Source organism: Hyla sarda, chromosome 1 (genome assembly GCF_029499605.1).
Source record: "Hyla sarda isolate aHylSar1 chromosome 1, aHylSar1.hap1, whole genome shotgun sequence".
NCBI lineage: Eukaryota > Metazoa > Chordata > Amphibia > Anura > Hylidae > Hyla > Hyla sarda.
The window spans coordinates 118,084,802-118,111,724 of record NC_079189.1 but is presented as its reverse complement, the minus strand read 5'-3'; the positions used below and the strand labels follow the sequence as shown (position 1 = coordinate 118,111,724).

The 26,923-nt window shown below is 45.1% G+C and overlaps 1 protein-coding gene across 1 annotated transcript; it reads left to right on the top strand.

Moving 5' to 3' along the window:
- The first annotated feature begins 3,137 nt into the window (after window positions 1-3,137).
- On the top strand, window positions 3,138-25,030 carry SPCS3 (signal peptidase complex subunit 3). The gene is made up of 5 exons (XM_056560602.1): window positions 3,138-3,459; window positions 13,183-13,258; window positions 19,316-19,390; window positions 21,542-21,657; window positions 24,415-25,030. Exons 1-5 carry the CDS (start codon window positions 3,317-3,319, stop codon window positions 24,545-24,547), a joined length of 543 nt encoding a protein of 180 aa, XP_056416577.1. The 5' UTR covers window positions 3,138-3,316; the 3' UTR covers window positions 24,548-25,030.
- The last annotated feature ends 1,893 nt before the right edge of the window (window positions 25,031-26,923 follow it).

The window sequence follows — 26,923 nt, the reverse complement described above, 5'->3', positions numbered from 1 at the left end:
CAAAACCGTATCCGAGGCAAAACCGATGCAACCGTACACAACATTTGGAATACGGTTTACAATGCATTCTCTATGCATACGGTTTTGATACGGTCGTATACGTTTTTTTGCGGAAAACCGTATAAGGTTACCGTATTTGAAAAACGTGGTGTGAACCCAGCCTTACCTTCCTTGAGGGGTGCAGTTTCCAAAAGAGTATGCCATGTTGGAGTTTTCTTTGCTGTTCTGGCTTCCTAAATGTGACATGCCCCCCAAAAATAATTGCAGAAAAACTCACTCTCCAAAATCCCATTGTCGCTCCTTCCCTTCTGAGCCCTCCACTGTGCCCGCCGAACACTTAACATACACGGTATTTCCTTACTCAAGAGAAATTGGGTTAAAATTTTAGTTTTTTTTTCTCCATTTACCCCTTGTAAAATTTCAAAAACTGTGTCTACAAAAACATGCCAGTGTAAAAAAAATGAAGATTTTGAATTTTCTCCTTCACTTTGCTGCTATTCCTGTGAAACACCTAAATACTTTGAGGGGTGCAGTTTTTATAATGGGGTGATATATGGGATATTTCTAATATGAAGGTATTTCAAATCCACTTGAAAACTGAACTGGTCCCTGAAAAATTCTGATTTTGAAAATTTGGTGAAAAATTGCTGCTGAACTTTGAAGCCCTCTGATGTCTTCCAAAAGTAAAAACATATAAACATATCAACTTTATGATGAAAATATAAAGTAGACATATTGTATATGTGAAACAATATATAATTTATTTGTTATGTCTATTTTCCTTAAAAGCAGAGTTTCAAATTTAAAAAAAAAATGCAAAATTTGCTAATTTTTCATAAAATGTTTGCATTTTTCACCAAGAAATGATGCAAGTATTGACAAAAATTTACCACTAACATAAAGCAGAATATGTACTCAAGTAGAAAACAGACATGGTGCACATCTACAATCTTGTACAATGATCCAATTGCTTCTCAGCATAATTTCAAAAACTAACAGGTTGTTAGTATATACGTTTTGATCAAAAAGTACAAAGCCCACTCGCCACGTCAAGGCCACCTATTTAGAGTGGGTCCCTAACATCCCTAGCATAAAATGGCGTAGCACTGGGCGGCGACCACCACCGCCGCGACACCAGTGCCCACAGGGGGGAATGACCCACTGGCAGAGCGGCCCCAACGCCACTCAAACCAGTCCATGGGTCGCACCTCCCCGCAGACACGGCACCACGGCGGCAACGGACGCCGCACAGCACCAAACCAGTGTGAACAGGATGTTATAGCTCACTTACCATGTGATCCCAGTCAGACTGGGAGGCTGCCAGGAAAGAAAAGGCCCATGTGTAGCTAACTACTACTTATATAGGGTTGGGCTGAGGGGGTGGGGAAGAGTGCAGACAACGTGTTAAAAAAAAAAAGAGGGGATAGAAAACACAATGTGTACTCAAGTAGAAAACAGACATGGTGCACATCTACAATCTTGCACAATGATTCAATTGCTTCTCAGCATAATTTCAAAAATTAACAGGTTGTTGGTATATACGTTTTGATCATAAATAGGTGGCCTTGACGTGGCGAGTGGGCTTTGTACTTTTTGATCAAAACGTATATACTAACAACCTGTTAGTTTTTGAAATTATGCTGAGAAACAATTGGATCATTGTGAAAGATTGTAGATGTGCAACCATGTCTGTTTTCTACCTGAATTCACATAAAGTAGAATATGTCACCAAAAAATAATCTCGGAATCAGAATGAAAAGTAAAAGCATCCCAGAGTTATTAATGCTTAAAGTGACAGTGGTCAGATGTGCAAAAAATGCTCTGGTCCTTAAGGTGAAAATGGGCTTGGTCCTTAAGAGGGTTAACCACATTTTATGTTATGAGATTCCTTTTAATGCATATCAATAAATAGTTGTTTAAATCTAAACAAGGGTCTAAAGGGCTGTGATATATAATCTGTATAGCCTAGCTGTCCAGGCTGCACAAGAAGATCGTCGATCCTGCACATCAAGACCTCTGGCTTCCATTTAAGCTTATCTAACCCTCGCGATTGCACTGCCGGAGTCTGTTAAGGAGATATCCAGTGCTAAAAAAAAACTTATCGGGATAATTATCAGATTGTGGGGGTCTGACCGCTGTTGCCCCCTGTGATCTCCTGTACGGGGGAAGGGGGTGTGTCAACCACTCTATGGCAATCTCCGGCTCGGCCATAGTGATGTATTGAGGGGTCGTGTCAGCCGCAGCTTCGTGCGGTGGTCGACACCCGCTATCTGGCCAGCGAGCCGGGGGATAGGGGATGTTTTTCACCACTAGACTACCCCTTTAAAGGGTTACTCCGCTCCTCAGCATCCGGAACATTGAGTTCCTGAACGCTGTGTGCGGGCTTCCGTGTTCACGTCCACCCCCTCAATGAAAGTCTATGGGAAGGTCTATGGGAAAGTCTATGGGAAAGTCTATGTTCACGTCGCACCCCCTCCCATAGACTTTCATTGAGGGGGCAGGACGTGACATCACATGACGGGGCGTGACGTCACAAGGGGGCGGTGTGAACACGGAAGCCCGCACACAGCGTTCAGGAACTCAATGTTCCGGACGCTGGGGAGCGGAGTAACCCTTTAAGCCCAGTGAAACCTCTGGTTTTGCCATAGTGGGATTGCTGATATCCGCCATTATCAGTGAGGCCCGGCTATGTAGCGAGCCCTGCTCCTGCGCTTACTACATGGTCACGAAGTAAATGTACAGCTTTGGGCGCAGACTTCATGTGCAGTTAATTATACAATTAATGACGCAAAAAAACATTTGGGTCTGTAGGTGAAAAACGGAAAGTGTTGTCGCTCTTTAGAAGACGAGGAGGAAAAAACTAAAGTGTAAAAATAAAAAATAGCTGTGTCCAGTATTTCCCAACCAGGGCGCCTCCAGCTGTTGCTAAACTACAACTCTCAACATGTCCAAGAATGCTGAAAGTTGTATTTTTGCAACAGCTGGAGGCACCCTGGTTGAAAAAAAAAAAAAACTGTAGAAACTAAGAGGACACTAATCACGTGCAGACCGGGCCCTTCAGCAATACAGCAGGGAAGACGCCAGAAACAAACATGGCCGCTCAGTACATCACTCCTACATACTGTCTTCCTGTGTGGCGGCTACCTGACCCGGAAGTGATTCTGCATGGAGTTGTGTCGCTCTAATAGACAGCTCAGCGTTAACCCTGCTTCCTGCCTGTTCATTCAGCCGCTGCGGCTCTCCAGTCAGTGACCCGTCCACCCGCTATATCACCCCGTGCCTGCTGTCCGGTGCCCGGCCTACCCTCCCCAGCACAATGAACACCGCGCTGTCCAGGGCTAATTCCCTCTTCGCCTTCTCTCTGAGTGTTATGGCCGCTCTCACCTTCGGCTGTTTCATCACTACCGCGTTCAAAGAGCGAGTGGTGCCCGTGAACATCCACGTCTCCAGGGTGACGCTGTGAGTAGTGCCCGGGGGGTGACGGGGAAGGCGGCTCCTCCTGCCATATGCTCTAAAGGGGAACTCCATGGAGGGAGATGATGCCTGCTGTGCTCTGTAAGATGAGGGAGATGGTGCCTGCTGTGCTCTGTAAGATGAGGGGGGTGATACCTGCTGTGCTCTGTAAGATGAGGGGGTGATACCTGCTGTGCTCTGTAAGATGAGGGGGTGATACCTGCTGTGCTCTGTAAGATGAGGGGGTGATACCTGCTGTGCTCTGTAAGATGAGGGGATGATACCTGCTGTGCTCTGTAAGATGAGGGGATGATACCTGCTGTGCTCTGTAAGATGAGGGGATGATACCTGCTGTGCTCTGTAAGATGAGGGAGATGGTGCCTGCTGTGCTCTGTAAGATGAGGGGGTGATGCCTGCTGTGCTCTGTAAGATGAGGGGATGGTACCTGCTGTGCTCTGTAAGATGAGGGAGATGGTGCCTGCTGTGCTCTGTAAGATGAGGGAGATGGTGCCTGCTGTGCTCTGTAAGATGAGGGAGATGATACCTGCTGTGCTCTGTAAGATGAGGGAGATGGTGCCTGCTGTGCTCTGTAAGATGAGGGAGATGGTGCCTGCTGTGCTCTGTAAGATGAGGGGGATGATGCCTGCTGTGTTCTGTAAGATGAGGGGGATGATACCTGCTGTGCTCTGTAAGATGAGGGAGATGATACCTGCTGTGCTCTGTAAGATGAGGGAGATGATACCTGCTGTGCTCTGTAAGATGAGGGAGATGGTGCCTGCTGTGCTCTGTAAGATGAGGGAGATGGTGCCTGCTGTGCTCTGTAAGATGAGGGAGATGGTGCCTGCTGTGCTCTGTAAGATGAGGGAGATGGTGCCTGCTGTGCTCTGTAAGATGAGGGAGATGGTGCCTGCTGTGCTCTGTAAGATGAGGGAGATGGTGCCTGCTGTGCTCTGTAAGATGAGGGAGATGGTGCCTGCTGTGCTCTGTAAGATGAGGGAGATGGTGCCTGCTGCGCTCTGTAAGATGAGGGAGATGGTGCCTGCTGCGCTCTGTAAGATGAGGGAGATGGTGCCTGCTGCGCTCTGTAAGATGAGGGAGATGGTGCCTGCTGCGCTCTGTAAGATGAGGGAGATGGTGCCTGCTGCGCTCTGTAAGATGAGGGAGATGGTGCCTGCTGCGCTCTGTAAGATGAGGGAGATGGTGCCTGCTGCGCTCTGTAAGATGAGGGAGATGGTGCCTGCTGCGCTCTGTAAGATGAGGGAGATGGTGCCTGCTGCGCTCTGTAAGATGAGGGAGATGGTGCCTGCTGCGCTCTGTAAGATGAGGGAGATGGTGCCTGCTGCGCTCTGTAAGATGAGGGAGATGGTGCCTGCTGTGCTTTGTAAGATGAGGGAGATGGTGCCTGCTGCGCTCTGTAAGATGAGGGAGATGGTGCCTGCTGCGCTCTGTAAGATGAGGGAGATGGTGCCTGCTGCGCTCTGTAAGATGAGGGAGATGGTGCCTGCTGCGCTCTGTAAGATGAGGGAGATGGTGCCTGCTGCGCTCTGTAAGATGAGGGAGATGGTGCCTGCTGCGCTCTGTAAGATGAGGGAGATGGTGCCTGCTGCGCTCTGTAAGATGAGGGAGATGGTGCCTGCTGCGCTCTGTAAGATGAGGGAGATGGTGCCTGCTGCGCTCTGTAAGATGAGGGAGATGGTGCCTGCTGCGCTCTGTAAGATGAGGGAGATGGTGCCTGCTGTGCTCTGTAAGATGAGGGAGATGGTGCCTGCTGTGCTCTGTAAGATGAGGGAGATGGTGCCTGCTGTGCTCTGTAAGGCTGGGTTCACACCACGTTTTCTTAAATACGGTTGGGAGGAGGGCCGCAATTAAGCCCCGCCCGCACTCAGCCGTATTCGGGAACCGTATTTAATGCAAGTCTATGAGCCGACCGGAGTGAACCGCAGCCTCCGGTCGACCACGTTTTTGCCTGCGGTCGGGAAACCGCATATGGCCGAAAACGAAGCCGACCGGAGGCTGCGGTTCACTCCGGTCGGCTCATAGACTTGCATTAAATACGGTTCCCGAATACGGCTGAGTGCGGGCGCCGCAATTAAGCCCCGCCCCCCCCTCCTCCGAACCGTATTTAAGTAAACGTGGTGTGAACCCAGCCTAAGACGAGGGGATGATACCTGCTGTGCTCTGTAAGACGAGGGGATGATGCCTGCTGTGCTCTGTAAGACGAGGGGATGATGCCTGCTGTGCTCTGTAAGACGAGGGGGTGATACCTGCTGTGCTCTGTAAGACGAGGGGATGGTACCTGCTGTGCTCTGTAAGACGAGGGGATGGTACCTGCTGTGCTCTGTAAGACGAGGGGATGGTACCTGCTGTGCTCTGTAAGACGAGGGGATGATACCTGCTGTTCTCTGTAAGACGAGGGGATGGTACCTGCTGTGCTCTGTAAGACGAGGGGATGGTACCTGCTGTGCTCTGTAAGACGAGGGGATGGTGCCTGCTGTGCTCTGTAAGACGAGGGGATGGTGCCTGCTGTGCTCTGTAAGAGGAGGGGATGGTGCCTGCTGTGCTCTGTAAGAGGAGGGGATGGTGCCTGCTGTGCTCTGTAAGAGGAGGGGATGGTGCCTGCTGTGCTCTGTAAGAGGAGGGGATGGTGCCTGCAGTGCTCTGTAAGAGGAGGGGATGGTGCCTGCTGTGCTCTGTAAGAGGAGGGGGTGGTGCCTGCTGTGCTCTGTAAGAGGAGGGGGTGGTGCCTGCTGTGCTCTGTAAGAGGAGGGGGTGGTGCCTACTGTGCTCTGTAAGAGGAGGGGGTGGTGCCTGCTGTGCTCTGTAAGAGGAGGGGGTGGTGCCTGCTGTGCTCTGTAAGAGGAGGAGGGGGTGGTGCCTGCTGTGCTCTGTAAGAGGAGGAGGGGGTGGTGCCTGCTGTGCTCTGTAAGAGGAGGAGGGGGTGGTGCCTGCTGTGCTCTGTAAGAGGAGGAGGGGGTGGTGCCTGCTGTGCTCTGTAAGAGGAGGAGGGGGTGGTGCCTGCTGTGCTCTGTAAGAGGAGGAGGGGGTGGTGCCTGCTGTGCTCTGTAAGAGGAGGAGGGGGTGGTGCCTGCTGTGCTCTGTAAGAGGAGGAGGGGGTGGTGCCTGCTGTGCTCTGTAAGAGGAGGAGGGGGTGGTGCCTGCTGTGCTCTGTAAGAGGAGGAGGGGGTGGTGCCTGCTGTGCTCTGTAAGAGGAGGAGGGGGTGGTGCCTGCTGTGCTCTGTAAGAGGAGGAGGGGGTGGTGCCTGCTGTGCTCTGTAAGAGGAGGAGGGGGTGGTGCCTGCTGTGCTCTGTAAGAGGAGGAGGGGGTGGTGCCTGCTGTGCTCTGTAAGAGGAGGAGGGGGTGGTGCCTGCTGTGCTCTGTAAGAGGAGGAGGGGGTGGTGCCTGCTGTGCTCTGTAAGAGGAGGAGGGGGTGGTGCCTGCTGTGCTCTGTAAGAGGAGGAGGGGGTGGTGCCTGCTGTGCTCTGTAAGAGGAGGAGGGGGTGGTGCCTGCTGTGCTCTGTAAGAGGAGGAGGGGGTGGTGCCTGCTGTGCTCTGTAAGAGGAGGAGGGGGTGGTGCCTGCTGTGCTCTGTAAGAGGAGGAGGGGGTGGTGCCTGCTGTGCTCTGTAAGAGGAGGAGGGGGTGGTGCCTGCTGTGCTCTGTAAGATGAGGGGATGATAGCTAGTAGGGCTGCATGATTTGCGGAAAATATAGATGTAAACAAATGGTGAAATCCCCCAATTTCATGTCCATTCTCCCCAATTTTCTGTCCAATCCCCTCATTTCATATAGACAACCGACATCCCCTCCATTCATTTCCTGTTCATTGAACATAAAATGGAGGGTATTGGATGTGGAGAGGAATGAGCTTAATTCCTCTACCACATTTAATGTTCCAGGCCTGGTATAGTACAGTCTGCAGACTCTCTTGGCCTGGTATAGTACAGGCTGCACACTCTCTTGGCCTGGTATAGGACAGTCTGCACACTCTCTTGGCCTGGTATAGTACAGTCTGCACACTCTCTTGGCCTGGTATAGTACAGTCTGCACACTCTCTTGGCCTGGTATAGTACAGGCTGCACACTCTCTTGGCCTGGTATAGGACAGTCTGCACACTCTCTTGGCCTGGTATAGTACAGTCTGCACACTCTCTTGGCCTGGTATAGTACAGTCTGCACACTCTCTTGGCCTGGTATAGTACAGTCTGCACACTCTCTTGGCCTGGTATAGTACAGTCTGCACACTCTTGGCCTGGTATAGTAAAGTCTGCACACTCTCTTGGCCTGGTATAGTACAGGCTGCACACTCTCTTGGCCTGGTATAGTACAGGCTGCACACTCTCTTGGCCTGGTATAGTACAGGCTGCACACTCTCTTGGCCTGGTATAGTACAGTCTGCACACTCTCTTGGCCTGGTATAGTACAGTCTGCACACTCTCTTGGCCTGGTATAGTACAGTCTGCGCACTCTCTTGGCCTGGTATAGTACAGTCTGCACACTCTCTTGGCCTGGTATAGTACAGTCTGCGCACTCTCTTGGCCTGGTATAGTACAGTCTGCACACTCTCTTGGCCTGGTATAGTACAGTCTGCGCACTCTCTTGGCCTGGTATAGGACAGTCTGCGCACTCTCTTGGCCTGGTATAGTACAGTCTGCGCACTCTCTTGGCCTGGTATAGTACAGTCTGCGCACTCTCTTGGCCTGGTATAGTACAGTCTGCACACTCTCTTGGCCTGGTATAGGACAGTCTGCACACTCTCTTGGCCTGGTATAGGACAGTCTGCGCACTCTCTTGGCCTGGTATAGGACAGTCTGCACACTCTCTTGGCCTGGTATAGGACAGTCTGCGCACTCTCTTGGCCTGGTATAGGACAGTCTGCGCACTCTCTTGGCCTGGTATAGGACAGTCTGCGCACTCTCTTGGCCTGGTATAGGACAGTCTGCGCACTCTCTTGGCCTGGTATAGTACAGTCTGCACACTCTCTTGGCCTGGTATAGGACAGTCTGCACACTCTCTTGGCCTGGTATAGTACAGTCTGCACACTCTCTTGGCCTGGTATAGTACAGTCTGCACACTCTCTTGGCCTGGTATAGGACAGTCTGCACACTCTCTTGGCCTGGTATAGGACAGTCTGCACACTCTCTTGGCCTGGTATAGGACAGTCTGCACACTCTCTTGGCCTGGTATAGGACAGTCTGCACACTCTCTTGGCCTGGTATAGGACAGTCTGCACACTCTCTTGGCCTGGTATAGTACAGTCTGCAGACTCTCTTGGCCTGGTATAGTATAGGCTGCACACTCTCTTGGCCTGGTATAGTACAGTCTGCACACTCTCTTGGCCTGGTATAGGACAGTCTGCACACTCTCTTGGCCTGGTATAGTACAGTCTGCAGACTCTCTTGGCCTGGTATAGTATAGGCTGCACACTCTCTTGGCCTGGTATAGGACAGTCTGCACACTCTCTTGGCCTGGTATAGTACAGTCTGCACACTCTCTTGGCCTGGTATAGTACAGGCTGCACACTCTCTTGGCCTGGTATAGTACAGTCTGCGCACTCTCTTGGCCTGGTATAGGACAGTCTGCACACTCTCTTGGCCTGGTATAGTATAGGCTGCACACTCTCTTGGCCTGGTATAGTACAGTCTGCACACTCTCTTGGCCTGGTATAGTACAGTCTGCGCACTCTCTTGGTCTGGTATAGTACAGTCTGCGCACTCTCTTGGTCTGGTATAGTACAGTCTGCGCACTCTCTTGGCCTGGTATAGTACAGTCTGCACACTCTCTTGGCCTGGTATAGGACAGTCTGCACACTCTCTTGGCCAGGTATAGTATTGTCTGCACTAGGGGGTGGTTTGTGTTTTCCTTATTGCCTTCTAATTGTCATAACATTTTCAATTTTCCACCCAAAGACCTATAGATTAACCCCTTAAGTACCACAGGTTTTTTCGTTTTTGCACTTTTGTATTTTCCACCTCAAAAATCATAACGCTTTCAATTTTGCACCTACAGACCCATTTTAGGGCTTGTTTTTTTTGAGCCATCAATTGTACTTTGTAATGATATCCATCATTTCACCCAAACATTTATTGGCGAAACCAGTTTAACCCCTTAACGATGCAGGACGTAAATGTACGTCCTGGTGAGGTGGTACTTAACGCTCCAGGACGTACATTTACGTCCTAAGCATAACTGCAAGCATTGGAGCGATGCCCGGATCATGCGCGGCATGTCCCGGCTCCTGATCGCAGCCAGGAACCCGCCCATAATGGTGGACATCCGCGATCCCACGGATGTCCGCCATTAACCCCTCAGATGCTGGGATCAATACAGATCACAGCATCGCAGTCATTAAAATGGATTATCGGATCACCCGCAGCACTGCCGTCACGATCCGATCCTCCAGCATGGCAGACGGAGGTCCCCTCACCTTGCTACGCTGCCTTCCCGGCGTCTTCTGCTCTCATCTACCTTCCCACAGACCAGAGCAGAAGATGACCGATAACCCTGATCAGTGCTATGTCCTATACATAGCAATGAACAGTGTTAGCAATCGAATGATTGCTATAAATAGTCCCCTATGGGGATTAATAAAGTGTAAAAAAAAAAAAAAATTGAAAAACCCCCTCCCCCAATAAAAACGTAAATGTTCCCATTTTCCCTATTTCATCCCCAAAAAGTGTTAAAAAAAATATTTTATATACATATTTGGTATCGCCGCGTGCGTAAATATCTGAACTATTAAAATAAATTGTTAATGATACCATTCGGTGAACGGCGTGAACTTAAAAAAAAAAAAAAAAAAAAAAAAAAGTACAAATTTTTTTAATAACATTTAAAAACATTTTTTTTAGAAAAAATGGATTAAAAGTTTTATATAAGCAAATGTGGTATCAATAAAAAGTACAGATCACGGCGCAAAAAATGAGCCCTCATACCGCTGATTATACAGAAAAATGAAAAAGTTATAGGTCTTCAAATTAGGGGGATTTTAAACGTTCTAATTTGGTAAAAAATTTGCGTTTTTTTTTTTTTTTTTTAGCGCAGCAGTAATAGAAAAGTATGTTATCATGGGTATCATTTTAATTGTATTGACTGAAAGAATAAAGAACACATGTCATTTTTACCGTAAATTGTACGGCGGGAAAACGAAACCTTCCAAAATTAGCAAAATTGCGGTTTTCTTTTTAAGTTCACCACACAAATAGTATGTTTTTGGTTGCGCCATACATTTTATGGTAAAGTGAGTGATGGCATTACAATTTTTATAGTTCTGACTAGAGATTAGCGAACTTACAGTAAATTTGATTCGTCACGAACTTCTTGGCTCGGCAGTTGATGACTTTTCCTGCATAAATTAGTTCAGGTTTCAGGTGCTCCCGTGGGCTGGAAAAGGCGGATACAGTCCTAGGAGACTCTTTCCTAGGACTGTATCCACCTTTTCCAGCCCACCGGAGCACCTGAAAGCTGAACTAATTTATGCAGGAAAAGTCAGTTACCGCCGAGCCGAGAAGTTCGTGACAAATCGAATTTACTGTAAGTTCGCTCATCTCTAGTTCTGACATTTACGCATGTGGCAATACCACATATGTTTGTTTTAATTTTTGTTTTCATATTTTTTTTTAATGGGAAAAGGGGGGTAATTCAAACTTTTATTCAGGAAGGGGTTAAATCACATTTACGGTACTCACTTTTTTTTTTACACCATTTTTTTGCCCCCATAGGGAACTATTACATGCAATCCTTTGATTGCATACACTGAAAAATGCTATTCCGCCGTTGTCCCGAACAGCTCCGCTGGATGTAAATATACGTCCTTGGTCTTTAAAGGGGTACTCCAGTGGAAAACTTAATTTTTTTTAAATCAACTGGTGCCAGAAAGTTAAACAATTCTTAATCCTTCCAGTACTTATTAGCTACTGTATACTACATAGGAAATTCTTTTCTTTTTGGAGCGCAGTGCTCTCTGCTGACATCTCTGTCCATTTTAGGAACTGTCCAGAACAGCATATGTTTGCTATGGGGATTTTCTCCTACTCTGGACAGTGCTTAAAATGGACAGAGATGTCAGCAGAGAGCACTGTGCTCGTGATGTCAGCAGAGAGCTCTGTGTTCCAAAAATAAAAGAATTTCCTCTGTAGTATTCAGCACCTAATAAGTACTGGAAGGATTAAGAACTGTTTAACCAGTTGATTTATTTAAAAAAAAAAAAAAAAAAGTTTTCCACCGGAGTACCATTTTAGGGTACGTTCACACGAGCTTGTTTGCAAGCGTATTAAACGCTGAAACGATGTACGAGTCGTTGCGCATGCGCGGTGTACTCGCACACATCGCGACCGGGATCATTAGAACGGGATCAGCAAACACTGATGTGAGCCAATGCTGTAGCATAGCATTGATCAGTGTTATTTGTGCTCCATTTCTCAAGCCTGCTGAGGCTGACTGGAGCCCTGAGGAACCGATCGGATGGCAAGGAGGCAGGTAAGGGCACTACCCGATTTCCCCGCGATGATCCTGATCAACTCTTCTGTACTTTCGCCATTTTAGATGCCGTGATCAACATTAATCTTGGCATCTGAAGGGTTCATTCATCATCCCGATCGCCGGTGTCCAGCATTAGCCGCAGGTCGTTAAGGGGTTAACATATCTGTCCGGAAAAATTTTACCTTTTTAAAAGGGGTTGTCTGTTGAAAAACAACTTCTCCCCTATCCACAGGATTGGGAACAAGCGTTCCACTGCTGTGGCCCCCAGCAATCTCCATAACAAGACCCTGACTCTGAGCACGCTCTCCATTCCTTTCTATGGGAGCACCAAAGGTACATGATACTCAAGTACAGTAATTTAGGATCCAAGGTGAAACACGTGGGATCAGCTGTAAATGTGGTGGTTATACACCAATAAATTCTGTTCTGAGAACACGGCAGAACATTCTAGTACCCGTGTAGCCAATGTGCCTAGAAGCTTTCTGATATTTACCAGATTTACCTTGTGCTTCTAAAAAGAAAGTTATTTTTGTACCAGTAAAAAAGGACACTATAAAGTGAGCGTATGACCTGCTGCTTATGGCGGACGTCAACAATCATGCTGATGCCCTTCAGATGGCGTGATCAGTACTGATGAAGGCATCTGAAGTATAACAAGGTATTTGAGAGAAAAAAGTCCTCATATGGATCTGTAGATGGAATTATGGTTCTTAAAAGGAGAAAGGAAAAAAAAATGAAAAGGGGCTGCCTCCTTAGGGTGCGTTCACACTACGGAATTCTCGCGGCTGAATTCCGCGAGCCGAGATTCTGCCTGGCTGCCGCCGCCGGAGATGCTTCAGTGCTAGGGTTGCGGGGCACTGAGCCGTCACCATTGACGGCTATGGTCCGCTCGCGGATTCCGCACAAAGAATGAACATGTTCTTTCTTTGTGCGGAACACTTTCAGCGGCGGAAATGTCCACCGCTGAAATTCCGCAGTGTGAACGGGTCTCGCGGAAACCCGTTCACACTAATGTTAAAGTTCATACCGCGGAATTGCGCCCGCGGAATTCCGCCCGCGGAATTCCGCCCGGAAATTCCGTGGCAATTCCGTAATGTGAACGTACCCTTAAGGGGGTTAATAGGACCACATGAGGCATTGAGTGAATTGGACTTGTTTACTGTTCTTGGCTAAAATAATATAATAAAAGAACCATTTACAGGCCTCGTATTTCTTCTGTCCACTATCTAATGTTTTATTTCCATGTCTTCCAGAGAGAATGTTGAAGACTTCACCGGCCCCAGAGAAAAGAGTGACCTGGGATTTCTCATATTCGATATAAATGCAGATATCCTTTCTTTATTATAGAACAGAGTGGTTTTAATGACTTTCTCTTTCATGCTATTCCTGACTGTTGGGAAACCTAATCCCCTGATAACAAGTTGTGCAGGCACAAAATCCCAAGGTTATGTTTACTCCTGATATCTGTGCCAGAATGAGCTCTGTGAGACAGGCCGCGGCTGCAACATTTGTTTTCATTTAACATGACGGCGAAGTTGTAGTCACTGCTGATAGATTCCGCCAAGTTGTTGTTCTCAGTGTTGGCTGTTTAAAGGGGTATTCCAGGATTTTTTTATTTGACTATGCTACAGGGGCTGTAAAGTTAGTGTAGTCCATAATATAGTGTCTGTACCTGTGTGTGAAGGTTTTCTCACAATTCTTCTGTGATTTTCACCCCAATATTTATTTTTACCAGAATACAAAATTACTGTTTCAGATTTTTCCCAGGTTGCAATGGGGCCGAGACCTGACTCACTAGTCAGCTGATGACAGGGAGCCTGTCTGCTTCAATGGGTGGAGGGATTGCTTGGTGGGAGAGAGATAATTTTTTTAAACAGCTGTAGGCACCCTAATTGGAAAACACTGGTCTTTTGACTGGATGCAGCTAATTTATGTTTCAATGGGTGGGGTGGCTGATGTGTGGGAGGGAGGGAAATGGAATTGTGGGATTTGTAGGTAAAGAAGGAAACTCACACTGAAACTATCAGTTCACAAAAAGTTAGCCACAGTATTATGGTAATCTCACAACATAGCCATTTAGCCCCAAGACAACCACAGATCCTTCCTAAGCACGTCCATTACTGTCTGCCAGGTACATACTAATATCACCTTACATTTTTAGCTCTGATCCATTAGGACAGAGCTCTGAAATGTGACTCCAGTTTCTCTGCATTGTCTAATGGGGGTGTGAGGAGGTTGGAAATCTATATTATCAGAACCCCAGTCCCTTGTCCAGATAAAGTCTGTGCACTTGTTTATGGCTATTAAAGGGGTACTCCTCTAGCCAGCTTTGGGGGCCATCACGCAGCTTTCCTGCAGCCCCTAGTCATCTGCAGCACAGAGCTGACATTTGCTCCGTGCCTGATTACTCACGATACAGTGGCCGGCGGTTCGTGACATGCCGGCTTGGCCCCCTCGTGACATCACGACCCTCCCCCTTAATGCAAGTCTATGGGAGAGGGTGAAGCTGCCGTCCACACCCACTTCCATAGACTTGCATTAACCCCTTAAGGACCAAGCCCATTTTCACCTTAAGGACAGAGCGTTTTTTGCACATCTGACCACTGTCACTTTAAGCATTAATAACTCTGGGATGGATTAACTTTTCAGTCTGATTCTGAGATTTTGTTTTTTCGTGACATATATTCTACTTTCACCATTTCTTGGTGAAAAATGCAAAAATTTTATGAAAAATTTTTTAATTTAGCATTTTTCTAACGTTGAAGCTCTCTGCTTGTAAGGAAAATAGCCATATCAAATAAATTATATATTGATTCACACATATATAATATGTCTACTTTATGTTTACATCATAAAGTTGTCATATTTTTACTTTTGGAAGACATCAGAGGGCTTCAAAGTTCAAAAGCCCCCCAAAATTTGTAACCCAATTTCTCTTGAGTAAGGAAATACCTCACGTGTATGTGAAGTGTTCGGCAGGCGCAGTAGAGGGCTCAGACAGGAAGGAGCGACAATGGGATTTTGGAGAGTGAATTTTGCTGAAATGGTTTTTGGGGGGCATGTCGCATTTAGGAAGCTCCTATTGTGCCAGAACAGCAAAAAAAAACAAAAAAACATGGCATACTATTTTGGAAACTACACCCCTCAAGGCAAGTAACAAGGGGTCCAGTGAGCCTTAACACCCCACAGGTGTTTGACAACTTTTTGTTAAAGTTGGATGTGTAATTGAACAAAAATATTGTTTTCACTAAAATGGTGTCCCCCCCCCCCCAATTATACATTATAAGTTAATAGGAGAAATTGCCCCCCAAAATTTGTAAATCCATTTCTTCTGAGTATGGAAATACCCCATGTGTGGACATCAAATGCTCTGCTGGTGAACTACAATGCTCAGAAGAGAAGGAGCGCCATTTAGCTTTTGTAGAGAGAATTTGTTTGTTTGCTTTGTTTATTAACTTTAATGAAAATGTGTCAAACATCTGTGGGGTTTTAAGGCTCACTATACCCCTTGTTACATTCCGTGAGGGGTGTAGTTTCCAAAATGGTGTCACACGTGGGTATTTTTTTTATTTTTTTTGCGATTATGTCAGAACCGCTGTAAAATCAGCCACCCCTGTGCAAATCACCAATTTAGGCCTCAAATGTACATAGTGCGCTCTCACTCCTGAGCCATGTTGTGCGCCCACAGAGCATTTTACACCCACATTTCAGGGTATTTCCGTACTCAGGAGAAATTGCCTTACAAATTTTGGGGGTCTTTTTTTTTTTCCTTTTACCTCTTGTGAAAATAAAAAGTTTTTTTTTTTTTTTTTTTTACACTAACAGGCTGGTGTAGATCCCAACTTTTCCTTTTCATAAGGGTAAAAGGAGAATAAGCCCCCCAAAATTTGTAGTGCAATTGCTCCAGAATAACAAAATACCCCATATGTGGCCCTAAACTGTTTCCTTGAAATACGACAGGGCTCCGAAGTGAGAGAGCACCATGCACATTTAAGGACTAAATTAGGGATTGCATAGGGGTGGACATAGGGGTATTGTACGCCATTGATTGCCATACAGGGTGCCTCCAGCTGTTACTGAACTCCCAGCATGCCTGGACAGTCAGTGGATGTCCGGAAATGCTGGGATTTGTTTTGCAACAGCTGGAGGCTCCGTTTTGGAAACACTGCTGTACGATACGTTTATTGTGGGGGACAGTGTAAGGGGGGTGTATATGTAGTGTTTACCCTTTATATGTGGTAGGGTAGTGTAGTGTTTTTAGGGTACATTCACACAGGCGGGGGTTTATGGTGAGTTTCCCGCTAGGAGTTTGTGCTGCGGCGGAAAATATACCACAGCTCAAACTTGAAGCAGGAAGCTCATTGTAAACCCGCCCGTGTGACTGTACCCTGTACATTCACATGGGGGGGGGCAAACCTCCAGCTTTTGCAAAACTACAACTCCCAGCATGCACTGACAGACCGTGCATGCTGGGAGTTGGACTTTTGTAACAGCTGGAGGCACACTGGTTGGAAAACCTTCAGTTAGGTTCTGTTACCTAACTCAGTATTTTCCCACCAGTGGGCCTCCAGCTGTTGCAAAACTACAACTCCCAGCATGTACTGATCCCCGAAGGGCATGCTGGGAGATTTAGTAATGCAACAGCTGAAGGTACGCATATACAACTCTCAGCATGCCGAGACAGCTGTTTGCTGTTTGGGCATGCTGGGAGTTGTAGTTTTGCAAGATCTGAAGGGCCACAGTTTAGAGACCACTGCAGTGATCTTCAAACTGTAGCCCTCTAGCTGTTGCAAAACTACAAATCCCAGCATGCCCAACAAGCTGTCTGGGCATGCTGGGAGTTGTAGTTTAACAGCTGGAGGGCTACAGTTTAGATACCACTGTATAGTGGTCTCACACTGTAGCCCTCCAGATGTTGCTAGGCAACTCACCGGCTTCCGTAGTCTGCACCAGGGAGCCAGCCGCAGACCTGTATGCCCCGGATATCAGCAGTTATGCCGGACCCCGCCCAGCACGCAGTGGGGATGGAAATTCCCACAGGCGTACAGGTACGCCCTTGGTCTTTAACCCCTTAAGGACCAGGGGGTTTTCTGTTTTTGCACTTTCGTTTTTTCCTCCTTACCTTTAAAAAATCATAACCCTTTAAATTTTGCACCTAAAAATCCATTTTATGGCTCATTTTTTGCACCACCAATTCTACTTTGCAGTGACATCAGTCATTTTACCCAAAAATCGCTGTGAAACGGGAAAAAAAAATCAATGTGAGACAAAATTGGAAAACAAAACGCCATTTTGTAACTTTTGGGGGCTTCTGTTTCTTCGCAGTAAATTCTTCGGTAAAAATGACACCTTAACTTTATTCTGTAGGTCCATACAATTAAAATTATACCCTACTTATATAGGTTTGATTTTGTCGTACTTCTGAAAAAAGTCATAACTACATGCAGGAAAATTAATACGTTTAAAATTGTCATCTTCTGACCCCTATTACTTTTTTATTTTTGAGCATATGTGGCGGTATAGGGCTCATTGGTGCCGTGATCTGAAGTTTTTAGCGGTACCCTTTTTGTATTGATCGGACTTATTGATCGCTTTTTATTCATTTTTTCATGATATAAAAAGTGACCAAAAATGCACTATTTTGGACTTTGGAATTTTTTTGCGCGTACGCCATTGACCGTGCGGTTTAATTAATGATATATTTTTATGATTCGGACATTTCCGCACGCGGCGTTACCACATATGTTTATTTTTATTTACACAGTTTTTTTTTTTAAATGGGAAAAGGGGGGTGATTCAAACTTTTAATAGGGGAGGGGATAAATGATCTTTATTCACTTTTTTTTTTGCAGTGTTATAGCTCCCATAGGGACCTATAACACTGCACACACTGATCTTTTACATTGATCACTGGTTTCTCATAGGAAACCAGTGATCGATGATTCTGCAGCTTGACTGCTCATGCCTGGATCTCAGGCACTGAGCAGTCATTCGGCGATCGGACACCAGGAAGCAAGGTAGGAGACCCTCCTCGTGTCTAACAGCTGTTCGGGACGCCGCGGCGATCCCGAACAGCTCCCTGAGCTAACCGGCATGGTTTCACTTTCACTTTAGACGCAGCGTTCAATTTTGAACACTGCGTCTAAAGGGTTAATAGCACGCGGCACCGCAATCACTGCCGTGCGCTATTAGCCGTGCGCTATTAGCCGTGCGCTATTAGCCACAGGTCCCTTATAGAAAGGGAAAGGACTCAGGACCTACTTGTACGTCCTTGGTCCTTAAGGGGTTAAGTACCAGCGAGCAAGGGCGTACCCATACGCCCGTGGCCCTTAAGGGGTTAAAGGGGTATTCTGGGAATTGCTTATTTGACTATGTTACAGGGGCTGTAAAGTTAGTGTAGTTCATAATATAGTGTCTGTACCTGTGTGTGATGGTTTTCTCACAATTCTTCTGTGAATTTCATTTCACCCCCAATATTTATTTTTAACAGCATAAAAAATGACTGTTGTCTCAGATTTTTCCCAGGTTGCAATGCAGCCGAGACCTTACTCACTAGTCAGCTGATGACAGGGAGCCTGTCTGCTTCAATAGGTGGAGAGAACGTGGGAGAGAGATCAATCTGCAACTAATGCAACAGCTGTAGGCACCCTGATTGAAAACCACAGGTCTTTTGAATGGATACAGCTCATGTATGTTTCAATGGGTGGGGTGGCTGATGTGTGGGAGGAAGGAAAATGGAGTTGTGGGATTTGTAGGCAAAAAAGAAAACTCAAATGGGAAATACCAGTTCACAGAAAGCTAGCCACAGTATTATGGTAATCTCACAACATAGCCATTTAGCCCCAAGACAAGCACAGATCCTTCCTAAGCATGCCCATTACTGTCTGCCAGGTATGTACTAAAATCACCTTATGGTGGGGAACCCCTTTAAGGGATAGAGGATAAGATGTCTTGGGGTAGGTTACCCCTTTAAGTTGTCCATGCACAGTAGTTAGAAATTGGTCAAACCATTGATATTAGATATGACACATTACCTTCTCATTTACAGTATATGGGTGTCTCCTGATTGTTCCCCAGTGACTGAAAGAAAAAGGAAGGGATATTTTGGTTCTTTCTTCTTGCGGGATGTAATCTGTTGTGAGAGGTTCCCGCAGGGACTTTGCTTCCACATCATATACATCCTGGTCTGATGTTGGTCAGATAATCATTTCGGGTTTTGGGCCACATTTAGTTCAACATAGAGGCAATTTAGATATAGCAAATCGCATAATATACAGAACAGTTAATGTTGCTCACACGAGGTCAAAACCCTCACAATAAAGTTTACTGTCATTTATAAATGTGGTGTTAAGAAGCAGTACAAAGTTTTTCTTAATGAACTTACATTTGCAACCGATATTTGATTGGAACGTCAAGCAGTTATTCATATACCTTTCTGCGGAGTACGCAACTAAGAGTAATGTAAGTATCAGGTTATCCCCAAGTGAATCAGTTGCAGCTCTCAATGCCACATTTTGTCTTAAAAAATATTTGGAATACATCATTATTTACAGCAAATCATGACCTGACTAGGAAGGCCTGATGACCAGAGCTGACGGGTGTCTTGGTCATCATACTCATGGTCAGGCTGGGACTTGAGGCTTTAATATGGATGCAGAAATGGGCATGTGTGGTTCACAGGAAAACCCCTTTAACCCCACTATAAACTAGTATGCATAACTGTGAGAAACCTAAAGCTGCTCTGCATATAAAAACAGGTTTTGTAGTACTGTATATAGTATGAAATCTCTGCTGTTGGCCCCTGACCTCAGCATTCTGTTGGTCCAGTGTTACCAAAGTAGAAGACAACTTCTTAGATTTGAAAAAGAATTGTAAATGGACAACTTTAAGGACCTTTTACAGTACCCAATCTTTGCTGTCATTGATCATACCCCAAGATGTGGCCCATGTATATGCCCAGGCTAATGTGCTGCAAGTAGTACGGTAGTTATGCAAAATTGGCATTAAAAATAAAGTAATTGCAATATTTAAAGGGGTTTCCTTTATTGGGAGCTGAGCATCAGTAACTGAGCATGGCCACAGCACGATGTTTGGAATAGTCGGCCCCCAGTTCCGTTCGCTGTGTGTTGCGAGTGTAGCACCTATGACAAGCAGCTAATTGGCGGGGGTGTTGTCTGTCAGACCTTCGCCAACCAGATATTTGATTTGATAATGAACCTTTGCTGAGGATCCTAGAAAATGTAAACAATTTTTATATAAAACCATGACAAATGGCAGCAAATTGGATAAACATTACGCAATTTTCTTAACTTTAACATATCATACAATAATGTAACAGCCTATATGTGGTCAATGAGACAACTTTTTTCCTATAAGATGAATGGAATTTAGATGCTAATGTACCCTAAATTGGAGCTGAAACTACAACTCATCCCACATACGGCCTTATACAGCTATATCACTGTAAAAATAAATAAGTGATTGCTGGAATGTTGTGGGGGAAATCAAACAATGCCACTAATAAAGAAGAAAGGGAGAGGCACACCAATATATGGAATCTAGAATAACGTATTCACAATTGTGTGTGTACCAAGCCGCGATCCTCCGTTAAGCAAATATCTTCAAAACGCCTGTGGGGTGCAACGTATCCAGTGTAAAGAAACTGTACATAATATAGTAAAGAAGCGATACCGTGCACTCACCGCATGGTATGCGTATTCAGTCATGGAGGCTTGTGGTCCTGGAGATGTCCATAGATGACACTGAAGCACTCGGAGGCAACGCCAGTCGTTTCACACGGTACTCTGTGCTTCTTCCGGCCTCCAAATAGGCCGGAAGAAGCACTGAGTACCGTGTGAAACGGCTGGCATTGCCTCCGAGCGCTTCAGTGTCATCTATGGACATCTGGACTGAATACGCATACCATGCGATGAGTGCACGTTATCGCTTCTTTGCTGTATTATGGAAATCAAACAAGCCTTGTCCTAAAGGAGAACCCCCGAATAGAAAAATTGTCCTCCAAACTGCCGGCAGTAAAAAATAAAAACTAAAGAGGTACATACCTTCCTTCTCTCCCCCCGTGTCTCCGGTAACCCACTCCGGTCTCCGCCACGATCCTCTTCCTGGTTGCCGGTGGTTGGCTAGTCATACTGCACTCAGCCAGTCACCGGCCGCAGCGAAGTCCCGACTTGACCGATGATAGGCTGAGCGGCATTGTGATGTTTTCGGCCCCGGCACCTGCTACCAGGGCCAAAAATGTCACACTGCCGCTCAGCCTATCACCGGCTTCGCTGCGGCCAGGACTTCGCTGTGGCCGGTGATTGGCTGAGTGCAGTATGACTCGCCGGCAACCAGGAAGAGGATCTCGGCGGAGAACGGAGTGGGTTACCAGAGGCATCGGGGGAGCGAAGGAAGGTATGGAGGACAATTTTTCTATTCTGGAGTTCTCCTTTAAGGGGGTTAACCACATATTTCTGGAGTACTTGTAAGAAGGTATTTTTTAGGTGCATATTACCATATATGGGTATATTATGTCCAAGTATCTCCTTTAGAGCTTGGTATATTTTACAATCTATGAACTATTATCCCTGAATCTCTTTGATTTCACTTTAGGCTTTAAACCAGGTTGTGCTATGGGACAAGATCATCCAGCGGGGAGACAACTCAAAGTTGTCTTTAAAGGAGATGAAATCGAAGTATTTCTTCTTTGACGATGGAAACGGCCTGAAGTAAGCATCTGGAAAAAATATATTGTTTTTATTAAAAAGTTCTCTCTTCAAGAAGCGAGTGCAGGAGATAAAATTTATAAGGTGAAAGCTGATGTCTGTTTACTCTTTGGCGCCAGAATGGTTTGTGATTGATTTGTGGTGACAGAATGGAGGGTTCTGTAGAGGATCAGGATGTCAGAAGTGCTTCAGAGCGGAGCTCTTCAATTATCAATGTCTGATAGACCTTGTAGCACACTTTACTGAAGTCACTCGCTTCATGTTATTACTTGATGAAATCTGAACCTCATTATCGGGCCTAAGCGTATTAAGACCTCTTCAAGTTTGTGTCCGGGCTTTTCATGGGTAAAATTATAGCCCTTTTTGTTTTTAATTAAGGACATTTGGGAAGAAGATAAAGTAGTTTGCTATGTGGGAAATGGAATAGTAAAGCTGGGGTTGAATCCTTTAACAGTATAATCTATGTGGCCCTATCTATTGAAAAAAAAAAAAAGGGGCATCTGTACGTGTGAGGGAGACAGCACTGCCTTACATTGTAGTGGTGCTTGTGGGTACAAACGGAGTATAAGCAGCTGTAAATATGTAGGAGGGTTAATCCCTTTAAAAACATTCCTAGTTTCTCCTGATTATTTTCCAGAATTGGCAACAATTTTCTGGGAGTGAGGAGATTTAAAAAAACAAAAAAAAAACAATGTTTTTACCAGACAATGCTGTGGTTTTAAATAGCAGGTATCGGCTGTGTGGTTGAAACATTTCAACAATTGTGTTCTACCTGATAAAGCCACGACAATTGGCAGAAAAAAACGCAATAAAGAGTTATGCCTTATAGTTGCTCATCTTCCTGAGCTAACTATCTAAATTATAATAATGATTTTTCCATTTACACAGATCTAGAACAGTAAAATGATTTATTTAGTGTTATTTATAGGCATTAGTAGAACAAACGAAATGGTCCAGCGCAGGTTTCGGTGAAATAGCGAATACAGGTACATTACAACTTAAGAGGCTTTTATGATATTTCATGAACATCATAAACAAAATTTGGACTTTTTGCAATAGTGTGTATTGCATCTTTCTAGTTGCTACTAGTTACGGTCAATTTTTCTTTTTGAGTTTTAAACCCATTTTTGGCACCGAACAAACAAAGCTGTACAGTTATATCTTCTAGCCCTTCTAAGTGGGGTAAAGATGTTTATAATTCATAATTTATATTAGTTTGGCTTTGTTGTTCAGTGCCATATTATGGAAATAATGGGGACTCTTTTTATTTTGGTTGGTATGTTACCATTAGCTATATGCGTTTTTTTTTCTATATGTGTGAACTATGTTCTATTTAATTTGGATGTCTTTCTACTATGTATTTTAAGTAGGAGTATCACACAGGGGAGTGGTAGAGGTAGTCTGTCCATTTCAGGTTTGATGTGTTACCTGACTAGTGACTCCTCCTCTTCCTACCCTATTTTAAAGGGGTACTCCGGCTCTAATACATCTTATCCTTTATCCAAAGGATAGGGGATAAGGTGTCTGGTCGCGGGGGTCCCGCCACTGGGGACCCCTGCAGTCTGTCACTCACACCCACCTTTGTGAGCTCTTTGCAGCACTGGAGACTCAGTGTGTGAAGCTTGACAACCACAGGGCCGGAGTATCGTGAGGTCAGCGGCGGAACCCCCGCGACCAGACACCTTATCCCCTTTCCTTTGGATAGAGGATAAGATGTATTAGGGTCAGACTACACCTTTAAGAATCCTCAGTGTGTTTTAATCTTTGTACCACTAAGGCTGTGAGCTAGCATCCAAAATGCGTCACTGATTGTACCTGTATTTGTTAAATAAAATCCTCACAATTTCACTGAAACCTGCACTGGACCATTTTGTTTGTTCTACTAAGATTACATAGAATTGGCCCATTCCGGTCCGAGATGCTCTGGGCAATAAAGGGTGAGCTGGACACCTGTCTTACTTTGAATTGTATTTATAGGCATACACTGAAAATTCAGCATCCATAAATTATTGGGCCAAAATGCTTCTATCTGTATTTTGCCAAAAGGAAAATATGTGCCAAAAATGGCAGTGGGCATGGATTGCAGTAGGGAATGGGGCTTGTGCAGGAACAGACTCCTGGAAATCCTGCAGGAGCAGCAGCGTCAAAACTTTTCAGCAGCCACATGACCTGACACAGCCTATGGATCTACAGCTGACCCAAACCAAAAGTACTACTCCCAGCATGTTGCACTGTATAGTAGTGTAGTAGAACAAAGGCTTGACAAAGGCTACACTATAGCCGAAACGTTGCACTGCTGATGACCTAAATAAAGACCACAGCCTTTTTTGAAATTGGGAGTCTGCATACTTTTTGCTGTGACCTATACCAATTGGTAGTATAGTAGAAGTTATAGTGCAACATGCTGGGGGTTGTATTTTTGGTTTGGGTCAGTTGCAGAGCCATAGGCTATGTCAGGAAATGATGATGGAAGTTGTAGGTAGGTAGAGTTCCTTAACACAGCCCATGGCTCTGCAGCTGACCCAAATCTAGTACTACATAAAAAAAAAAAGCAGAGTGACAAGTTATCCTAAATTCTTGGTTTGCCCCCCAAATTTTCATTTCAGTGCACCACTAGTTATTCTATTCCACAGGACTTTTCAATGTATACAATAGCTTTATATGGGCCATTAATAACTTCATAGCAGTACATCTGTTATTTTGCTATTTATCATTTTTATGTTGCTTTTGTTATGAATATATTGTATTTTCAATTTCCAGGGGTAATCGGAATATCACGCTCACCCTGTCCTGGAATGTGGTCCCCAATGCCGGCATCCTGCCTCTGGTCACGGGATCAGGACACATCTCTATCCCATTCCCTGAAACCTACAAAACTCCAGTGAGCTATTAAATTATTGAAATCTTTCCTACGTTGAATTTTTTATATATCCGTATGTTCCTGAACATCTTGGAAACATCCTGCCTACCTTTCCTACCAAAAGAAAGAAGTGTTTCATTTACAAAAAAAAGGAAGAAGCTTCACGTGGCAATAAATCACTTGTTTGGAAACGTGTTCGCCATGTCGAAGAGAGCGCCCATGTAAATACCAAGTTAAAGCCACAATCTCTCTTTTATTTTGAGCAGGTCTTAGTCTTCCCAGGTGCAGGGAAGAGACATTCACTTCCATCTTTCTGAAGCAATGCAACATTATGTTTGTCTTGTTTTTATTTTTTCCTCCTTTGGTTTAATAATGGCTGAGCCGCTTGTCAATGGAATAAATTTGATGAATGTATATGTTCTTTTTTTATTAGAATATTCATTTGGAAGACTATACAGATGTCAGCAGTCCAAACACTGTTTTCAAATAAAACTTTCCAACTTGGAGTACAAGTTACTTGTGAATGTGTGTGTGTTTTTTTTTATTAAAGGAAGTAAAATACATTGTGGTAAATAAAGGATCATAGCGTCTGTATTACAGCTTCACATCCTGGCCTTAAAGCAGGTATAATGACTTAAACTGAGGGAGAGTTCTATTGGCTTAAAGGAAAACTGTCATCAGTGTCACCGCATTTACCCTGTTACAGGCAGGTAGTGCAAGTGACACTGATGACAACCATTCTCGCGTGTCCGCCATCCATGCTCCCGTTGTACTGGTATCTTCATCCATCCCCTCTGTTTGTCCGGCAGGCTTGGGGCACAGGTGGAGCTTAGTGACATCACCGCTGCTGTTTCCCTAGACCTGCTCGCAGCGGTGATGTCACAAAGCCCTGCCAAGCCAGCCAAATGGAATGGGTGGAACATATGAAGATACCGTGACAATGGGAGAATGGATTGCGGACACCCGCACAACCTGCCTGTGACTGATGACAGTTTTACTTCAAGCTTTACTAATAGAGATGAGCGAACTTACAGTAAATTCGATTCGTCACGAACTTCTCGGCTCGGCAGTTGATGCCTTTTCCTACATAAATTAGTTCAGCTTTCAGGTGTCCGGTGGGCTGGAAAAGGTGGATACAGTCCTAGGAGACTCTTTCCTAGGACTGTATCTATCTTTTCCAGCCCACCGGAGCACCTGAAGGCTGAACTAATTTACGCAGAATGTCATCAACTGCCGAGCCGAGAAGTTTGTGACGAATCGAATTTACTGTAAGTTCGCTCATCTCTATTTACTAATAATGCTACTTTGTGGGGATATATACCCCTTAACTATGCATTATTCAGCTCAACAGACATATTAATCTAAGAGGGGTAAAAAAAATTCCACTATTTCAAAGAAGTTGCCAGTTGCTGTATCTCTGCTCATCTTGCCTGTTTATAGGATAAAGCTTGAATTTTACCTGCAATATTTCAATTACATATTTCGGAATAGGAGCAGCACCTTATCAGCCATTGTTCGACTTCTTTAGCAACTGTACCGCCCAGGGTGCAACTTGTATCGTTCATTATTATGTCACAACTGGTGGGAGAATGCTGGTGACACAGAGCATTTATTCTGTGAGGGGTTGTTCAAATGGCGGAATTTTCGAGTGGAGTCCAGTGTAAAAATTCCACTCTGGAATCCCAGTGAAGCAGCCTCCTATTGTTTTCAGTGGGATTCTGCTGCACTATGCACACAGAATTTCCGCAGAGGAAACATTTGCCATAGAAATTCAAATTCTGAATTCTGCTGAAATGCATTTCTGAACTGTTCTAGCGCCGGCTGCCCACATAATGTCCGCTCTGAATTGTACCACTGTTTGAATGAGCTCTAATGGTGAAATATCGAACTGGAAGAGGGCAAAATTCTAAAGCTGCTATATTCTGGATGTGATCCCTGTCAGTATCAAGACCTTGTAGGTTCAGTAATAAAATGGAGAATAGCTTATGCTTGAGAATCTTAGACTATTGCCAGGTATCATTTCACACCCTACTGTTCACCAGCATTTCCATTGATCACCAGAAGACATCGATGTATTTGACTCAGCATCAATAGCATCCTGGGGAAAAAGAAATATATCAATATACTCAACAAAGCCACTAGATGGTGACCTTTCATGGATTACTAGATATTAATCTAATACTTTTAATAAGGTGATGCCCTGCAGTAATTTAACACAGGCCACCATGTTTATGTATAAGTAAACCATTACGATGAACTTAGAAATAGCTTCTATTACACATTATTGGTTGTAATATACCTCTTGTTCTATAAGAATCAAGATATTGAAGTAAATATGTTACTGGCATATCAATTGCCCATATGTGCCAATGCTCCCCAGTGCAATGTGCATAGTGTTCATCATCAGGG